The sequence below is a fragment of the Hydra viridissima genome, unplaced genomic scaffold, assembly GCF_058129835.1.
Source record: "Hydra viridissima isolate aposymbiotic clone 2 unplaced genomic scaffold, HvirCarnegie_v1 scaffold_8, whole genome shotgun sequence".
NCBI lineage: Eukaryota > Metazoa > Cnidaria > Hydrozoa > Anthoathecata > Hydridae > Hydra > Hydra viridissima.
Window position 1 is genome coordinate 15,639,190 of NW_028324307.1, and position 19,224 is coordinate 15,658,413.

The 19,224-nt window shown below is 28.4% G+C and overlaps 2 protein-coding genes across 4 annotated transcripts in view; one reads left to right on the forward strand and one right to left on the reverse strand.

The window, feature by feature from the left end:
• The window catches only part of LOC149885316 (uncharacterized), a 48,136-nt gene extending 40,109 nt beyond the window's left edge, over window positions 1-8,027 (reverse strand). For all 3 annotated transcript variants that reach the window (XR_016455207.1, XR_016455205.1, XM_090096651.1), the window contains exon 1: window positions 7,322-8,027. The gene's annotated coding sequence lies outside the window, so the exon portion shown is untranslated. The remainder of the gene's footprint in view (window positions 1-7,321) is intronic.
• Window positions 8,028-11,263: 3,236 nt separating this feature from the next.
• On the forward strand, window positions 11,264-19,009 carry LOC145195188 (uncharacterized). The gene is made up of 3 exons (XM_090096365.1): window positions 11,264-11,420; window positions 17,999-18,118; window positions 18,277-19,009. Exons 1-3 carry the CDS (start codon window positions 11,306-11,308, stop codon window positions 18,672-18,674), a joined length of 633 nt encoding a protein of 210 aa, XP_089952491.1. The 5' UTR covers window positions 11,264-11,305; the 3' UTR covers window positions 18,675-19,009.
• The last annotated feature ends 215 nt before the right edge of the window (window positions 19,010-19,224 follow it).

The window sequence follows — 19,224 nt, forward strand, 5'->3', positions numbered from 1 at the left end:
CTGCTGAAGAAGCAGGCTGGTTCAAGGAGGCATATGAATTGGGAGTTACATGATTAGGGACAGGTCTTATTTATAGATGAGTCAAGGTTTTGCCTTGTATGTTCTGATCGCCTCCCAAGAGTGTACTGAAGACCAAATAAAAGATATTTTGCTCGAGAAACCACTTTTCATGGAGACGACTCATTGATGGCATGGGGCGCAATATCTTTAACAGCTCGCAGAGAGCTTTTTATTGTTGGTTGTGGGCGTCTGACTTCTCCACGATACATAGCAGACATTTGAGAACCTTTTGTGGTACCTTTTGCACCTTATATCTCATTGGAGATGGATTCCTTCTTGAGCAGGATAATGCTAGACCACATACGGCACATATTGTTTCTGAATACTTAAATAATGTTAATATTGAAGCATTGGAGTGGCCAGCTTGCAGTCCAGATATGAACCCAATAGAGCAACTTTAGGAAATTATCGGACGCTATGTTGGAAGCCAACATCCACCACCTAACATCCTAGACGAGCTGCAACAAAGTCTTATCTGCGTTTGGGAAGATATCCCTCAAGAGATGATAAGATCTCTTATTGAAAGTATGCCACGGCGCTGTCAGGCTGTAATAACATCAAGAGGTGGTAACACTCCTTATTGATAAGTCAAAAATGTTTCAACTTAAGCTGTATTAGTGTGCATCACAATAATAATCATTTTACTTTATTATGTTAAACAAACCTTGTTTTTGGTTTTAGTTTTTTTTTCACCATCCTCAAAGTCAATTTTAACATTATCATCGAAATAATTGTGTTCATGTGTTCTATTCTTATATATTTGTCAAAATGTATGATAATTTTGACAACAGTTAAAATAAATGAAAATGTATTAGTGGTTCGTTAGTTTTGTGTGTGTATGTATATATATATATATATATATATATATATATATATATATATATATATATATATATATATATATATATATATATATATATATATATATATATATATATATAAATTTTTATATATATATGTAAAAATTTTTTTAGAGGAAAAACTTTGTGATTTTCTTTGAAAAAAAAACTTTGATTTGAAGTAAATAAAAAAGAAAAGAAGCTATTCAAAAAAACCTGATTTACCTGTTTCTACATTCGTGTTTCTATATTTGTAAAGTTGTAAACTGCTGAACAATTTTAAAAAGCTTCTTTTGACTAAGATCTCACAAAACATAGACATGCGCTAAAACATCTTTTTTATATTCACTAACTTAAGTTGAACAAAATAAATATCTTTGAAAAAAAATTTGATCATTTTTCTTTAAGGAAATTTTCTTTAGGAAATAAAATTTTTTTAGATTCGCTCTTTAATGTAGTAAAGAGTTTCATCAAAAATTGTAGTTATATTATCTCCTCCGGCTGGTTCAAAAAAGAAGTCAGTATTGAGGGAGAATATACAGTTCATCCAGTTCCAGCTCATTTTTTAACTAAAGAAAAGCTTAAAAGTAAAATTAAAGCCGGGGGAAGGAGTTAAAATATATGTTATAAGATTATTAATATATGTTATATATTATTAAGAAAGCCATATCTGGTGCTCCTATTGGAACAAATCAATTTCCTTCGCCTCCTATAAGAACAGCCATAGCCAGAAAAAAATATAATTTCAAAAGCGTAAGCTCTTACTGTATTATTATAAAGATGATTATCTCCAATAACTGTTCCTGGTCCTGAAAGCTCTATTTTTATTAACATACGTAAAGTAGTTCCTACAATTCAAAGTCAAAAATCATATGTAAATAAAATTATAAAAATCATATGTAAATAAAATTATAAAAATCATATGTAAATAAAATTATAAAAATCATATGTAAATAAAATTATAAAAATCATATGTAAATAAAATTATAAAAATCATATGTAAATAAAATTATAAAAATCATATGTAAATAAAATTATAAAAATCATATGTAAATAAAATTATAAAAATCATATGTAAATAAAGTTATAAAAATCATATGTAAATAAAATTATAAAAATCATATGTAAATAAAATTATAAAAATCATATGTAAATAAAATTATAAAAATCATATGTAAATAAAGTTATATAAACATTTATATGTAACTCTTCTTCTTCTGTTTACTGAGAGAATTTTTGGTAAAAATTTGCGACAATTTCAAAACTTTGGCCGAATTTTTAATTTTTGTTGGGAAAATAGTTCCCTTCATGTAAACTAAAAAAAAACACACACACACACAAATATTTCTCATTATATTGAGAATAACTGTATTGAAAAGTATTATTCATATGCCACTATTTAATGGATTGTTACATAAAGAATTTGATTTCTTTTATTGATTGAAATCATAGAAAACATTTTAATACAATTTATGCCTAAAATCTGAAGTATATTTTAATTTAATACATTTCAGTTAAAAATTGAAAACCTTTAAAAGATGTACACTTCATCAAGTTTTATACCAAGGTGTGTATCAAAACATCTAAAACACTTTTTTTCTATATAGTTTTTGTGTCATTTTTGGGTTAAACTTTTTAAAAGAAAACAGCTTCTTTCATCAAATATATTCATTAAAAAACGGCGCTTCACATTTACATATTTTTTAAGAATAGTTTTTTTGTCCAATTTTTTTATGGATATTTAAAACTGTGAAGTATTTATGAATTTTTAAGTTGTTTTTTTTTGAATGCAGATTTCTATTTTACAATCCTCCGGCATAGAACAAAATGTACCATTCGGTGGTGAATTTTGAAAATTCAAACCAGGAAAAACCAGGAAACAAAAAATCTATTATACTAACAATATACAAATTAAAAATTATTTTTATGCGCTAGTTCACTTAATGAAGCTGAAAATATAATCGAGAAAAAACTTTTCAATCAAGATTGCATAATTATAAAGTATTATTGCTTTGATAAACTGCAAATGCAGTTTTGAATATTTTAATCTGCTTGTATTAATCAAATACAATAAATTACACTCAAAGTGTATGGCGCCTGTTGATTTTGAAATGAATCCATCAGCGGTGTCTTGAAAAGAGTTTTTTTTTTTGTTTATTTCTTCTTTAAAATTAATTTAACTTTTAAAGTAGTTTTTTAAAATCAAAAAGAGAAAAAGAAAATGAAGAAATAAAAACTTAAGCTTAATAATGTTATTAAATAGTTTTTTTTATGTATTAAAAATATCTGTTTAATGGTATTGATTTTCTTTTAAGAATGATAAACTTTTAAAAAATCACACCTACAAGCGCCCAATAACAAAATTAGGAACTTATTGTTCTAAACTCATACATAAACTCATGGTTTTCGATGGTGCTGAACACGATGGTAAAAATTTTTTTTTTGATTTGCTTTCGGTGGTCATGTTTCGAATTTTGTTATTAATTAAAATTTTATCATTCTTAAAATAAAATCAATACCAACAAGGACGATGCGCAATTCAACTATCTTCTAACACGACTAGGAACTTATTGCCCATATTCGTGAGAATAAGTTTATTTTTTAAGCATCTTAATCAAATAGAATTTTTTTTAAAAAAAAACAGTAAAAAGATAAATAGTAGGAAAATATTTTTCTGTTCCCTAATAACTTTAACATCATCTCTAATAAAAAAGATATTGTAAGTTTTTGCTTAAAATATTCCTATTTTCAAGTGAATTCGATCCAAAGGAATAAAATTCTTCTTAAAAAAAAAATCATTTAAAATTGCTTTCAAATATTAAAGATAAGAAAAGTTAGGAGTAACAATTGTGAAATAGGGTATAAAAAAGCAGGGTCTAAATAAACTAAAGTTTTTCTTTTTCTTTAATCTATCCGTGTTTGTCGAATTCATGCTCAAACGGGAGGCAAACGTAATGCTGTGCATGACTCGCCGACTGGATCAATTAAAAGCCCAACTCCAATTGGAAATTGTGGAGATCAAAATACCAAAAGTCAGATAGTGTTATCCAGAGATTTGGTTAAATTGAGGCGTTTGTAGGCTAATTTACGCTGGTGTACCATATTATGTTTGTCCAACTGGATATTACGGAACTTACTGCCTATACTGTAAAAATTCTTTTTTGTGTTATTTTCAATCAACTTTATCTCTGCGTTGGCAACTCTTGAAAAAGAAGAGATGCTGTTATCTGAAGTTTAAAAACATTAAGTGACTTGACCGAAAAGATAATACAAACATACTATATTTCTAAAGAATGTTTTAATTTTTTTTTAAATTATATAGTTTTATATATCAAGACTAAGTCCTATGGGCGTAATTACAAACAATAATTACAAATAGTAATACTTAGCCTGAGGCTATTGCGCCTAAAATATTTGAAAATATTTTTACGAATATTGTTAACTTGATGAATATTTTAAAATAAATTTCAACCCCACTCCTTTTGGAAGATTACGTAGATAAACCATGGGACATGGTTTGAAGAGAATAAGTTACTCTTAGGTTCACACGGTGCTTTTTTTGCCATGGTGACAAGGCCAGGGATTTAAATAAAGTTTATGTAAAAAATATTTTTATATATAGAAAAAAGATATATTTTATAAAAAGAGAAAACATATCTTTAAACATATTGTTTTGGTGCCCATTGAACTGGTTGGTACAAATAAGCAGACATATTTGTTTATGCATGTAGAGTATCAAGTGACCAGATCATGGTGATTGCCAGCGACTTAAATTGATTAGCAGTGTGGGCTGCAATTGAAGTGCTCAGAGATGGTTTAGGGAAGCCAATTGTCATACTCTGGTCCCATTTTGTGGTCCAGACAAGAGATCTCGTAATTAAAAGGTCCAATTTTTTTGTGCAAATGTGTTTTGCTGAGTAAAAGTTAAATCTGATTTATTGCCTCAATCGACCAATTACTTGTTTTTACAGAATATATAGTCGCAGAAATGTCATCTGTCATTTGTTGAAAACCAACGACTGCAACTGATATGCAAATTACTGCATGCAAGTCAAAATTTTCTTTTACATTATCGATGTGAAGCTTTTAGTTCTTTTTAAATTTGTAACATTTATAATGCATGTTTTAAATCAAGATAAATGTTCACGCAGTTTGAAAATGTTGCATAGTGCTTTTACAACAATAACATCAACATTTTCGGTGAGTTTGAAATCGAATATAGAAAATCGAATCGTTATAAATTACAGAAATCGAGTTTCTATGAAAAGTTTTAGTAAGGCTCAAGTTATTTACTTGTTTTTCTTTATTCACCTTGATTCCTTCATTATTTTTAACACAAGATAATAAAGGAATGGAATATGCTTTTCCAGACTTGCACTACATGGTGAGGGGGTTTTCTTAAAAGAGTAGAATAGGTTGACATGTCTTATTTGGGAAAAGCGGTCTCTCAATGGCTGCATTTTCTATTAGTCTTGACCTTATGAAAGGTTTCATTTTACTTATTGGAAATGATAATAATGTTTTCTAATATTTGTTACAGCCAAAATCTTTTTTACAGATAAATAAGGTAAAATGGCTAACGAGTAATTTTGATTTTAATAGCTGAATAAAACTGTAGTAATTAAAGTAAAAGAATTCTATTTCACTTTTTCCACAATAGAATGAGCTGAAATTTGCAAAGAAATAGTCACATAGCTGTAAGCATCTTAAAGTAATTTAATATTCAATTTATCAGCTTTTTTAATCTAATTATTCAACAAAATTCAGTTCAATTAAAATGTTAGCTAAATTATTTTGGCACTATTAAGTTCACCAGGTTTCTGCCGATGAAAAATCTAGAACCAGATCAACCTTCCGTGCTAGTGCTGGAAGGTTGATCTGGTTCTAGATTTGTCATCGACTGAAACTCCCTCTTTTCCAATTGCAGTTTATGAAAGATCATGGTCTAAAAAATGAAGAATATTAGCAATTTTTTTGTTTTTTGACCCACACAAGGTTCTTTAACATAAACTTGAAAAAGAAGAAAACATTGATACGAGCCATTTTCTCAGAACCATTAGTTTCATTAATAAAATATCTTCGAGTGGTGGACTTTATATGAAGTACTAAATAGGGATATAGGTGAGTGGGGAGGGGGTTGAGCTTGTTTTTTTAAGCCAAAAAAAAAAATGAATGTACATCACTTACAAGAAAGTTTTTTTTTTTTAACTTTAATCTTTTAGGGAATTCAAATTTCTTTATCAAATTTATGAAAAGAAAAAGAAATAAATATTGATGAAATGAAACAATCAATAATATTGGACATTTTTTTATCTTTGTGCTTCGAACTATTAAAATAATGTCGGGAAAATCAATTCAGCTTTAAGCAATAAAAATCAGACCAATTACTGTTTTACATAAAGAGGTTTCTAATTATGGAAGTTAAACTGATTGTGTTGAAAAAATGGTGATTATTGGCGTTTTGGTTAGCCTTTATTTTTCTTTATGTAGAGTACATTGCGTTAGTCAAAAAATGAAATGGATACCAAATTTCTTTATTTTAAACAATTTTTCATAATCTGCAATATAATTTTAAAAAAATTTAAAAAAATGCGGAAAAGAACACTATGGCCAAAAAATGGTATCCATTTTGTTTCTTAATAATTGTTAAAGACTTTTAAGAAAGAATGGTTTAGAAATATATATTCTTTAAAAATTCAACGATCTCGAAATTTCATTTTTTGTGTTTTAATTTACGAACTTTCAACTTTAATCTTAAAATAAGTGATGCAAAAAAAACTTTCATGTTTTGAATATCCATTTCTGATTTTTCAAAAATTTTATATGAAATTTACTTCGCAATTAATGTATTGTGAGGGCGGCGGATTTTATTAATTCTTTTCTTTTTATTAGTTTTTATATTATGTTCAGAGTATATTTGAGTGATGTAAAAGTGTGGGACAGCGATAATGAAAGCAGCGATGTGAGTGTGAGGGTGGCGGACTTTATTTAAAAATTTTATTTTTATATTATATTAATTTATGTTAAAGGATGATGATTATTAAATGTGACTGTGGTGGTTCTATGTAAGTGTAATGGTAGCACAAATATAGAGAGTGATAGAATGTGAGGTAGGACTGTCAGTGTGTAACGCAGATGTGGTAAAAGCGCGATAGGAGCATCAGACTTTTTAAATAAAAATTGTTTACTCAAACAAAGCAACAATAAAAATATTTATAATGATAATATTGCCTTACTTAAAATGAAAGCAAAAGTAAAAATACTTACGACTGATTTTTCTTCTCTTACTTATTTTTCTTAATCAATATTCTCAATTGTTTCTCATCAATATATATATTCTCTTAATATTAACTCATACAAATAACAATACATTAATACTTATAACAACGCAAATTGAAAGTTACTCAAATACATTTCCTTACCAAATCCTTCTCATAAGTTCCTCTTTAAATTGTTCATAAATTCTTTTCATTAAATTCTCTTTAAATCTTCAAAAATCCTTTTCTCATAAATTCTCTTTTAAAATCTCTTAAAACTCTTTTCTTTCTCTTAAAATTCTTTTTATAATCTTTCATAACTCTTTCTTAATTCATCTTCAAAACTCTCTTTAAAACATTTCATCAAAATTTTCCCGAAAACATCTCTCTAAAGAGAGGTCTCAAGAAAATCTACTAAAAAAATCTTCCCCAAAAGAAAACGTAAAAATCTAAAAGATTTTCTCAACCGTTCCTTTTTCTATCTGTCCGCAGGTGTTATTTTGAATTCTCGTCCAGACAATAGATTTCTTTTTCTTCAAGTTCGTTCAGTACTTTAGTTTCAACTTCTGAGTCATGGTATTCTTTAAAACAAGTTTTACTAGTTTTCTTTTTATTAGTCTTTACATCAGAGTGGCTACAGAACTTTCTAGAACTTTACTAATTAAAATCATATCATTGTGTTTCAAGTCGTGTTTGCGAAACAGTTTTAATCATTTATGGTGTGACTTATTCATTTTTCATGTTATTAGACATGTGTGTCCACCTGGTGTTTTTTGGTTGACTTACTCTTTTCCTCGTTCGAATGTAGCGTGTTTGAGTCGGGTAAAACTTAAAGATAATGTTTACAATTTTCTTCATCTTCCCTCCTCACAGTATGCATTAAAGCCTCTGACCATCTTCATATTTTGAACTTAAAAATATATTTTACCACTCGGAAATAAAGTTTCAACGTCTTTTTATATACCCATAGTGTGGCGTGAACCTACTAATGATTAATCGGATTGTTTCTTCAATATAACCAGCATAGGAGGATTCGCCGAGAAGAACAAATCAGTTACAATTTATTCAGACTGTATGTTAGCTCTAAGGCTAGTCTTGCATAACGCTAAGAATACTGTGCCCATTCAACCAACGTATCCAAACAACACAATTGATGACAGTACGGATGATGTTAAAGACTAGACAATGCAGTGTGATATTGAAGGCCAGACAGTGTGATGTTGAAGATCAAGAAGTTGCTTCTTATGAAGAAGAACAAAAATTGGCCTCACTTAAACAAAGCCCATTTTTAACAATCTTGTAAGAGAACTTAAACTGTTGTTTAATTTGTATTGGAATCATCTGCTATCATGAGCAAATGTAAATCCTTTCATAACAAAACATGCACTACCCTCCTCATGCCAAAGACATTATATGTTTTTGTATAGATATTAATGGTTTGTTTCACAAGCTTGAGTTATTGAATTAAAAAAAATATTTAACGGATGTTTGTGGACTTTACTTTGAATCAATAGTAATACAACTAATAAATGTAAAATAAACTTAAGATGCATTTACTTATTTACTTATTTTTACTGTACTCACATCTGGATTTCTTCCCTCCAGGAGCCAGGAACACGAAGCTAGGAACGCGAACATGGTATAGCAGTGACGAACAACGAGAAAGGTTCCATCAAGATTTTTTCGTCTTAGAAATGATGGGAGATTTCTGTTGATTTTGCGTCTAGAAATTAATTGTAGCTACAAAATCTCTTAAGCAACTTTTATTTTTAAACCTCAATAAGGACTGCTGAATGTCTAGTTGAATTTTTTCTGTATTTATGCTTTCTTATGTTTTAAATGTAAATGTTGTCGGACTAATGAAAAAGCAGTACTCGATGGCGTTCTTTTTCATTTTTTCGGAATCTTTAAAACATTTTTCTCTGACGTGATAGAAGCATTCTGATTTCAATTATGTAATCAGCAGGTCGGAATTAATAAAGAACACATAATAGTATCTCGGGGGATTTATACTTGTTGATATGTTTTTTCGAAAGGGGTTTAAGTTGATTAAACTTTATTAAACACTTCTCTCTCCCTCTGCCCCATCATACACGCACACAAAGTTTTATTTCTTTTAACTAGTATTTGTTATCAACGAATTGTTGAGAATAGTCTTTTGAAAACTGTGGTTTTCAGTTAACATTTTTCGAATAATATCTTGTGATTTTACCGATTGATGCTCGTTAAAGTTTATGATATAGTTTAGGTTACTTTTATATGCTCGTATGTGTTTAATTGGGATATATAGGAATTACCCATTACATTAGTAGTTACCCGTATAGGGTAAGGTTGCTCCTTGATTTTCATTTGTGCGAAAAAGCTCTTCAGTAATTAAATTTTTCATAGGAGTGTACAAACTTTGAAATCATCCAGAAATTCATGTCTGTTGCATGGCCAAACACCGGTAGATTTAAAGCCATTTAAAGCAATATCCATACAAACAAATATTGAATATGCAATTCCGAATAGTTCTGACACAGTACTTTATTTAACTGCGCTGCCGGGATTTGTAGTTAACCAAGTAGATAACCCTTTATTTCAATTGGCTTTGAGAGATTTAAAAAAAGATTTGTCCAAAGGTTGCGTTGCCGGTGCGTTGTGTGTTTAGGAAAAAGATAGCATAATAATGCCATACTCACACGCTAGATCGACAGCTTCGATATTTTTTGTATGTGAGGATATTTCGATATTTTTTGTATTGCCCATCCAAAAGAAGTAGTAACTTCTTTTCGTTACTTTTTTTCCAACTGTTTCCAAATGTTTTTGTTATTATGTTTCCAAATGTTTTATGAAATGCTTTAACCATTCAACAAAAAGCTCTGACGTTATCCATTTGTTTTTAAAACATCAGAACACCGCTCCCGGTGGTGTTCCTTTTTTTTTTAAGCCATCGCTCATCCTTGAACGTTTAAATATTACCATAGACGGTTCGAACTCGCCTGCTGCATTCATAGAACATATGCATGTAGTGGTCAAACCTCTTTTACCACTTGTAATTGCTTCAACTTGATGTTTACCTTAATGAACAATTGTTTTAGATGGATTGTATACTGTGGATGATCCTGTTTCATTAAATACACATATGCATTTATAAATTACCCGTTTATGCCCGTTCAGAAAGGTAAATTATACACAATAATATTTACAATAATATAAACACACTTATAAACAACTATATAAATTATCCTTAAGGTGGTTCCTCATTGTTGTGGTATTTGGCTTTAGCAAGTCACAACTTTTTTTGACACAAGTCGCTTTTTTTTTTTCTAAATGCTTAAAAAAGTTATCCAGATAACAGCTTGAAAGGGCATGTTGAAGTTAAGATTAAGAACGCGAAGTAGTTGACCACTAGAGAGCAAAAGCTTTAATAAAGCGCGATTGAAATTCTCATCCTAATTTAGTCTGATAAGGTGCCACATAACAATAGTGGGTTGGGAGTCTTGTGGAGAAATTTTGTTAAAAAAGAAATCTACGAAACTTGGGGGTTGGTACCTTCCTATTTCGCAAGTTTACGAGTATCATAAAATTTATCTTAAAAATGTTTCAATGAAAAAAATATCGATCATATACGGGGTAAGAATAGCTTTTGACGGTTGATAATAGCTAGTATCCGGTTAATAAAGATTGATGCACGGGTTTTGATAATTAAATTGTACCCGTACCTGAAGTTTTTGATTATATAGTTATTAGTTGTGAATAGCGCGGATGATTTTAAATGACAAACTCAAGAAGTGAACTTGTTGTACTGATGGAATATAGTAACATTCACGTGGTAAATGAAAAAGAAATTTTAGTTAACTAGCAAGGCTTTGTTATTTAACTAAAAGTTCTTTTTCATTATTTTTTGGTATATTTATTGTTTCATTTTTGTAATTGCAATAAAAACTGTAGATTCTGTAACAATTGAGCTATACAGTAAAACTATGCTGTGTTGACATGATTTTCGCCAACGACTTATAGATATATATGTCGTTTTTTACTGCTTATTTGAAATTTTTCTACAATTTAAAATACTTGATAAACTAATAGCAAATTGTTAGTGGCACTAGTAATAATTTTATAACATTTTCAATTCTTTCAACTATATTTTGAAATAATACAATAAAGATGGATGATATTGTCACATTATCAGATAATGAACTTAGAAAGGAACTTCTAGCTCATGGAATAAATGTGGGGCCTATCACTCCTACAACAAGAAGAGTTTACCAAAAGAAGCTGAGTAAGATTGTTTTGTTTATGAACTATAAATTTATTGTTTGTTTACATAAACTTAATTATATAAAATACATTAGAAGTTGTTAGATGCTTATGTTATGAAGTTAGTTTCTTTTGTCAACTATTTCACTAGCTTACACAACTTTTTATAAACATATTTGGAACTTTTTTTTTTGCAAATGTATTATACATCGACATAAAATATCTTTAATTGTTTTCTTTCATAAATCTAGTAATTTCTAGTTATTTAAAATGTTGATTGCCATTCTAAGTTTAAAATATTCTGAATTAATAAACTTTTTTCAATTATGCTTTAAGCGACATTTTAAAATGCTAGGTAAAATGTCTCTGGACAACTGTAAATTACATCTAAAGGCTCAGAAACTTAACAGTTCTTTTTTAAAGAGCACTCTAATGTTCAGATATCTAACTAAGTCAAAGTATAGATTTAGTAAGATGATTTTAGTTTACAGAAATTAAAACTACTTTATTATAACTTATCACTCTAAATCTTGTCATCAATGTAATAAGTAAAATTCTGAACTTAATTTACATTCATCAAAAAGGGGCTTTTGATTACATGTACACAATATATAAAAATTGGTCCAGTATTGTTATACAACTCATATCTAAACTTAAACTTAGCTCATTTGAATTTTATTTTGGCATACTTTTAAAGTATAAATCATATTTTTGTTGGCAAATGTCTTAGGGTCATTCCATGCCAAATGGACCAAAATTTTAGGATTTCAACATAGACCCCCTCAGATTTTGATGAAACTTAGTGGGTTTGTTAATATCAATGAGAAAAGCAATTCCTGAAAATTTCAGCATAAAATCTTTTGTGGTTCATAAGGTACAGTCGTTTGAAATTTCTGATTTTTCCAAAAATAAAAACTTCAGTAGCAAAAACATGTCTTGTTCATACTTTGAAGCTCTATATTTTAAAAACAAAATTTCAGAAAACCTTCTAGTTTTTTTAATTGTATACAACTCTTGACTTACTTTAATAAAACTTTGACATTGAATTCTCAAATGTCACATTTTTTCCATAATGGCTACCTAAAAAAGCTAAAAAATTGTTTGCAAATGTAAAAAGTTGATTTTTGATGAGTCAATATACATAAACTGCAATTTAAGAAGTGAAAAGACATATTTTTTTAGTTTCTATATATAGTAGGCTTCCAAGTTTTGTAAAATTTACTGATAAGATACAAATCAGTAAAAAATTATAGACTTCTAAAAATGGCTGCGGCTAAACCTTAGGAAAATGTGCCTTCACTTCAAACCACCGGTAACCAAGGACCAACACTGGTTTTAATATTTTTTTTTTTTTCTTCTAATTTAATAGACTTTATTTCAGTGATTTCAGAAAAAAAAATAGTGGGTACTCATGGGGAAGTTACAAAATCAGAACAATGAAAATTGCCCAAAATGCATTAAAAACAATAAAAATAAAGTTATTGTTGTACTTTAGTTTGTGTTATATATTCTAATACAAAGTATGTATGAGTTTAAAAGTATTTCACAATAAGTACTAGAAATAAGTTTTTAGTTAAGCTTGAATTAAACTCAGTTTTTAAATAGCTCCAGCTCATACCTGCCCCTTCCCCCCCCCCCTCCCCCCTTTCCCCCTCCCCCAACCATTTACTTTTTCACATTTTTGCCCAGAACTTAGAAAAAATTTGTAATTGGACACTTTTCATTACACCGTGTGTCTGGTTTTATCTCTGATGTATGAAGTACCTTAATACCCAAACACACCACTAAACATACATATGAAGACCACACTGAAAAAATGATCAAGCTACATTTTTATTGTTTTGAGTAAATTAGATTTTAAACTTCAAAACACCATAGTTCATTTATTTGTTAAGCTAAATATCTGTGTAATTTGATCGGTTTTCTAGTTATATAGTAAATTATATATATAAAAATATATATAGTTATATATATATATAAAATATATATAATTGTTTTTGGGTTTTTGCCCCTGTTATTTGGCTGCAGTTTAACTATATATATTTTTATATATATAATTTACTATATAACTAGAAAACCGATCAAATTACACAGATATTTAGCTTAACAAATAAATGAACTATGGTGTTTTGAAGTTTAAAATCTAATTTACTCAAAACAATAAAAATGTAGCTTGATCATTTTTTCAGTGTGGTCTTCATATGTATGTTTAGTGGTGTGTTTGGGTATTAAGGTACTTCATACATCAGAGATAAAACCAGACACACGGTGTAATGAAAAGTGTCCAATTACAAATTTTTTCTAAGTTCTGGGCAAAAATGTGAAAAAGTAAATGGTTGGGGGAGGGGGAAAGGGGGGAGGGGGGGGGGAAGGGGCAGGTATGAGCTGGGGCTATTTAAAAACTGAGTTTAATTCAAGCTTAACTAAAAACTTATTTCTAGTACTTATTGTGAAATACTTTTAAACTCATACATACTTTGTATTAGAATATATAACACAAACTAAAGTACAACAATAACTTTATTTTTATTGTTTTTAATGCATTTTGGGCAATTTTCATTGTTCTGATTTTGTAACTTCCCCATGAGTACCCACTATTTTTTTTTCTGAAATCACTGAAATAAAGTCTATTAAATTAGAAGAAAAAAAAAAAAATATTAAAACCAGTGTTGGTCCTTGGTTACCGGTGGTTTGAAGTGAAGGCACATTTTCCTAAGGTTTAGCCGCAGCCATTTTTAGAAGTCTATAATTTTTTACTGATTTGTATCTTATCAGTAAATTTTACAAAACTTGGAAGCCTACTATATATAGAAACTAAAAAAATATGTCTTTTCACTTCTTAAATTGCAGTTTATGTATATTGACTCATCAAAAATCAACTTTTTACATTTGCAAACAATTTTTTAGCTTTTTTAGGTAGCCATTATGGAAAAAATGTGACATTTGAGAATTCAATGTCAAAGTTTTATTAAAGTAAGTCAAGAGTTGTATACAATTAAAAAAACTAGAAGGTTTTCTGAAATTTTGTTTTTAAAATATAGAGCTTCAAAGTATGAACAAGACATGTTTTTGCTACTGAAGTTTTTATTTTTGGAAAAATCAGAAATTTCAAACGACTGTACCTTATGAACCACAAAAGATTTTATGCTGAAATTTTCAGGAATTGCTTTTCTCATTGATATTAACAAACCCACTAAGTTTCATCAAAATCTGAGGGGGTCCATGTTGGACCTTGGTCCAGTTGGCATGGAATGACTCCTTAGTTGATTTAGAATTTTTCTAACTTTGATTATAAGAGGTAGTAACTATTTGTGTATCAGAATTTTTATGAAACTGATCAAGACCGCCATCAAAATCTAGTTGATGAAATTCTTGGCAAAATTGTTCTTTTTGTTATAATCACTAAGTTCAAATTCTAAAAAGTTTATTTGAAAAGGTAACCCTAAAAATAGTCAACCTATCCCTTTTGTATTCCTAAATTACATTTTCATAAAAGTAAAGAGCACATTCTTTAAATATACATATAGAAGCAAAATAAAGTTAGATTTGATATACTATGTAAAATGTTATAGAAAATATAGGGTAAAGCAGGGTAGTTATGGGACAAAATCAACCAACCTTCAATTATTTGGAAGCCAGTAAATATTTGGCTATAATTTTTCCCTACATATTTCCTTTAGCTTTCCTAAATCTGACTGTTCTCAAGATGATTTGGAGTTACAGCTTCTAGTTTAGAGGATATTATTGACTTTATATGTCCTTTAATTACCCCAGAATATCGAGTAAAAATGGAATACCTATGAGGTAATTACAGGATGTGCTCCATTCTTGCTCTAGAAGATCAAGTTGTTTTGGTATTAGACCTAAAAGAATAGTTAGCAATAGTCATTACAAGGATGGGATTAATTTAGGAACACTAGCTTTTTTTAAATAATGACAAATTGATGATTGCTCTTAACAAAAAAGACATTTGTCAAGATGAAGATGTGAAATTAAATTATTAAAATATCATTAACCATAAAGCTGCAATATTTAGTTACTGGCATTTTGTTACAGTTTGACACAAGTTACGTTATGTAGCTATCACACTGGTATTGAAATGCCTTAAGTTCAGTTAATCTTTTTTACAATTTAAGCATGTAGGCTAAAAATGAATTTTCTATCAGGAAAAATGATAAATAAAACAAAATTTTGAATAAGAATAGTCATGTAATATTCACAATTAAGCTAGATAGTTTTGATTACAATCAAATAGCCAAAAATATTTAACATTAAAAAATAATTCAGACACCAGTCAGGTAATTTATATAATACAAATTAATTATATACAAAATAGTTCTAATGCGTATTTATCAAAGTTACTAATGTCCTGCAATTATCCCTAATAAATTTTGTTTATATAGTAGTTACAGGACACATTTTTCCACACCATGAATAACAGTCATCTCTAATTACTTACTTAAAACTGAAGTCTGATCATTAAATTTCATATTTATTTTAAGTGAAGAAATGCCATTTTATTTTAAGAAATCTACTATTTTAAGTATATTCATTTGAACTTTGACGTGATTTGTTACTCAAATTACTTTATTTATTCAAATTATTGATTTTCCTAAAGATAATTGGCGATCAGCAATATATATTTCAGGTTTTTTTTAAGAGTTTTAGGGGGATTGTGTTATTATTCCACAATTTTCACATGTGGGTGATTACATGTGAAAATTGTGGAGTAATGACATTTGACCTTGAATTGGAAAAAATCTAGTAAAGCTATTTTAAAGGATTGTCCGGAAGATTGTATTTTTTTGTATCTTATTTAATGCATTAAAGATATCTTTTCAAATTACCTTGCACAACACTGCAATAAAAATCACAATTCTAAAAAAGCATGAAATTCTAAATTCCTCTAAACCAGTTTCAGAAAATTTAAAACCCAATTTTCCAGTGTGAAGAATCATGTAAAAGCCTGTTCTTTGGAAACTGGTTTAGGATACTGTACTGATTATATCAATTGAACACAATGAAATTCAGCGCCCTTTAATCATTAATTACTCAAAAAGTACTGAACACATTTTTAGATATTTTTGCAGAAGGAAGCTAATGTGTTTTTGTTTGATTGTATTGGTGCTAAGTATTGCATATCGTTGTTATTCGGTTAAAATGAGTAAACAATAAATCAAGAAAAAATTTTGGAAATTTTTCTTTTCAAAGTCTTTCATTGTCACAAGTTGAAATTTCAAAATTGTCTGGCGTTGCTCAATCTTCAGTTTGATTTATTTTGCGGCCATATAAAGAGACTCGATCAATTGAAAGAAAAATAGGAACTGGAAAAAAGAAAGGATTTATAGATTAATATAAAGCAAAATCAATCATTTGCATTGTAAAGGCAAATCCATGTCAGTCACAGAGAGATCTTCCAAGAAAATTTAAATGCAGCCATGCTTTGATAGTAAAAGTACTTAAATTTGAAGAATGTAAAACATATCATAGTAGTAAAATTCCAAAGCAATCCATTTATGGAGAAATTAAAACAATTTATCATTAAGTTCTTGAAAGTTATTGGTCAATTATAAATTGAAACCAAGAAATTTGCAGCAGATGAAAAAGATTTTAAGAAAAAGTGGATAGCAATTTCAAAACTCAGATCCAGGAGATTATGTCAAGTAAAATGCAAGATCCTGGAGATTATGTCAAGTACTTGCAAAAAATATTTGGCTTCTAAATGTTTAATGCAGCATGTCATCAAGAAATTTTTGCATGTTTCATTATCTGAGAAGCACAATAAATCATAAACTTTTTAATGCATCCTAAAGGAACAGTAACTTTGTGAGGAAATAATCAGACATCAAATAAATCCATAACTCCATGTTCATGCTTAAGTCGTTGTTGCTTATTATTTTTTATGAAGAATTACCATTAAAGTTGATGACAAGAATTTATCATAAACAAAAAAATAATTGTTTCAAAAATTTACATAAACAATAACACATTTTTAAAGTAACAAAGCTATCTAATTTTTTTTTTAAAAATAAAAACCAAATACAGTTTTTATATAATGAACCATAACAAATAATGTAATAGGTGCTGATTCATTCACTAATGAATTGCATTTATTAGGGAATCAACACCTATTAAAGCCATCTATTACATTTAATAGTTAGCAATTTTCATTAAGCCACTTGTAAAAAGGAATTGCTGAATAAATTGGGAAAATCCTGAGCTAATTCATTTGAGAAACCTACTTGAAACAGACCTGCAGTAGCTAACACCTTTTGTCTGTAATGCTAAAGATATATATTAATTATCTTTCTTGGTTTCACTTTCTGTTTTTTTTCCAGGAAAAAGTTAAATTTTAATGAGAAAATATTGTTGCTATCTTTTTTTTAAATTTTATTACTAAATTAACTTAAATTGAAACTAACTATTCTGCTTTCAATTATTTCCTGCTTTATTTTTAATTCAGTATTATTAGATAATATTTAAAATAATTTTATTAGATAATACTAATAAAATTATTTTATTAAGTTTTATTGTTTAGAGCAATCTTTTTATTTTTTAACAAAATGTTTCTGACTGTTTAGAAATTTTACCTTTTTATAGTGCAAGTGTTATCTGGTGAAACATCTCAGGAGTCTATTGAACATGAAGATGGTGATGATGAAGATATTGTTCAGGACTCTACCAAATATACAAGTATACAGCAGAGTACTCCTGACAAAGGTATTTGGCATTTTTTTAAAATAAATAGCATTGATCATATTTAAAATATCTTTTTAGTCTATATATTTCTTTGTAGAGCTTTAACTTGTGATAACATAATTCTTTACATATATTTGTTAAGGTATGGCACAATAAAAATAAAAAGTATGCTTTTTTAGATTTTGAGATTAAAAGTAGCTTTGAAGAAACTTTTCAGCAGATTTCAACGCCAAAACCTAATTTACATCATAAATGTCCTCCTGATTTGTATATTCAAGAGTCTCCATACAGTCGTCATTATGAACCTGTTGATGATGTCCTTCGCAGAAAACCTTTCTATACTCCTTCAGGAGGCAGTGTAAAACAATCTGCATTTACAACACAGACAAATTCAGTTACAGCTAAAACACAACGTACAGTACAAATTCCTAGTCCACCAAAAAAGTCATCAAAATCTTGGTGTAGAATTATCCTTATTATATTTGCTGTGTTTGCAATTTTGGTCGCATTAGTTTATTATCATATGGAGCCAAATATTTGGAGAGGACCACCGATTTTAACAAACGAAGAAGTGTGATGTAGTTAATGTTTTACAAAAAATTATTCTTACAAAGATTGACTGTTTTATGTTTTTACTTATATATAAATAAAAATATATTTAGTAATAAATGTATTTATGTTTATTTAGGGGGTAATAGTGATGCATTCAAATTTCTACAACAATGCAAAGTAATGAAAACTCATTCAAACAACTTTTTATACATTTCTTTTGAAGTTGTTAGTAATTTTATTTTTGGCTTGAACAAGAGTATATTTTTAGCTTGTACAAGAGGATATTTTAGCATGAAATCTTTTAGCTTGTACTAGAGCATATTTTAAAATGTACTAGAGCATATTTTAAAATTACCAAAATATTTTTTTTTTTTCAATTTTAATTGTTGATTCTTGTTATTTTTTGGTAGTAATTATCTTTTAACTAATTAATACTAAACTGCTATTCTTTGTTATCTTATAAGTATTCTTTGTAATCTTGTAAGGATGCAAGTTTCAATCTATTGCCATAGATATATGTTAACAGTTGATGAAATCTATTGCCTCTGATCCATGCTAACAGTTGATCTCTTTTT

Bases quoted from the DNA above. Each gene is read 5' to 3' on its own strand.
- LOC145195188 (XM_090096365.1), top strand. From the start codon at position 11,306: ATGGATGATATTGTCACATTATCAGATAATGAACTTAGAAAGGAACTT. The intron at 11,421-17,998 runs GTAAGATTGTTT...ACCTTTTTATAG, and splicing joins AGTTTACCAAAAGAAGCTGA to TGCAAGTGTTATCTGGTGAA. The intron at 18,119-18,276 runs GTATTTGGCATT...ATGCTTTTTTAG, and splicing joins GCAGAGTACTCCTGACAAAG to ATTTTGAGATTAAAAGTAGC.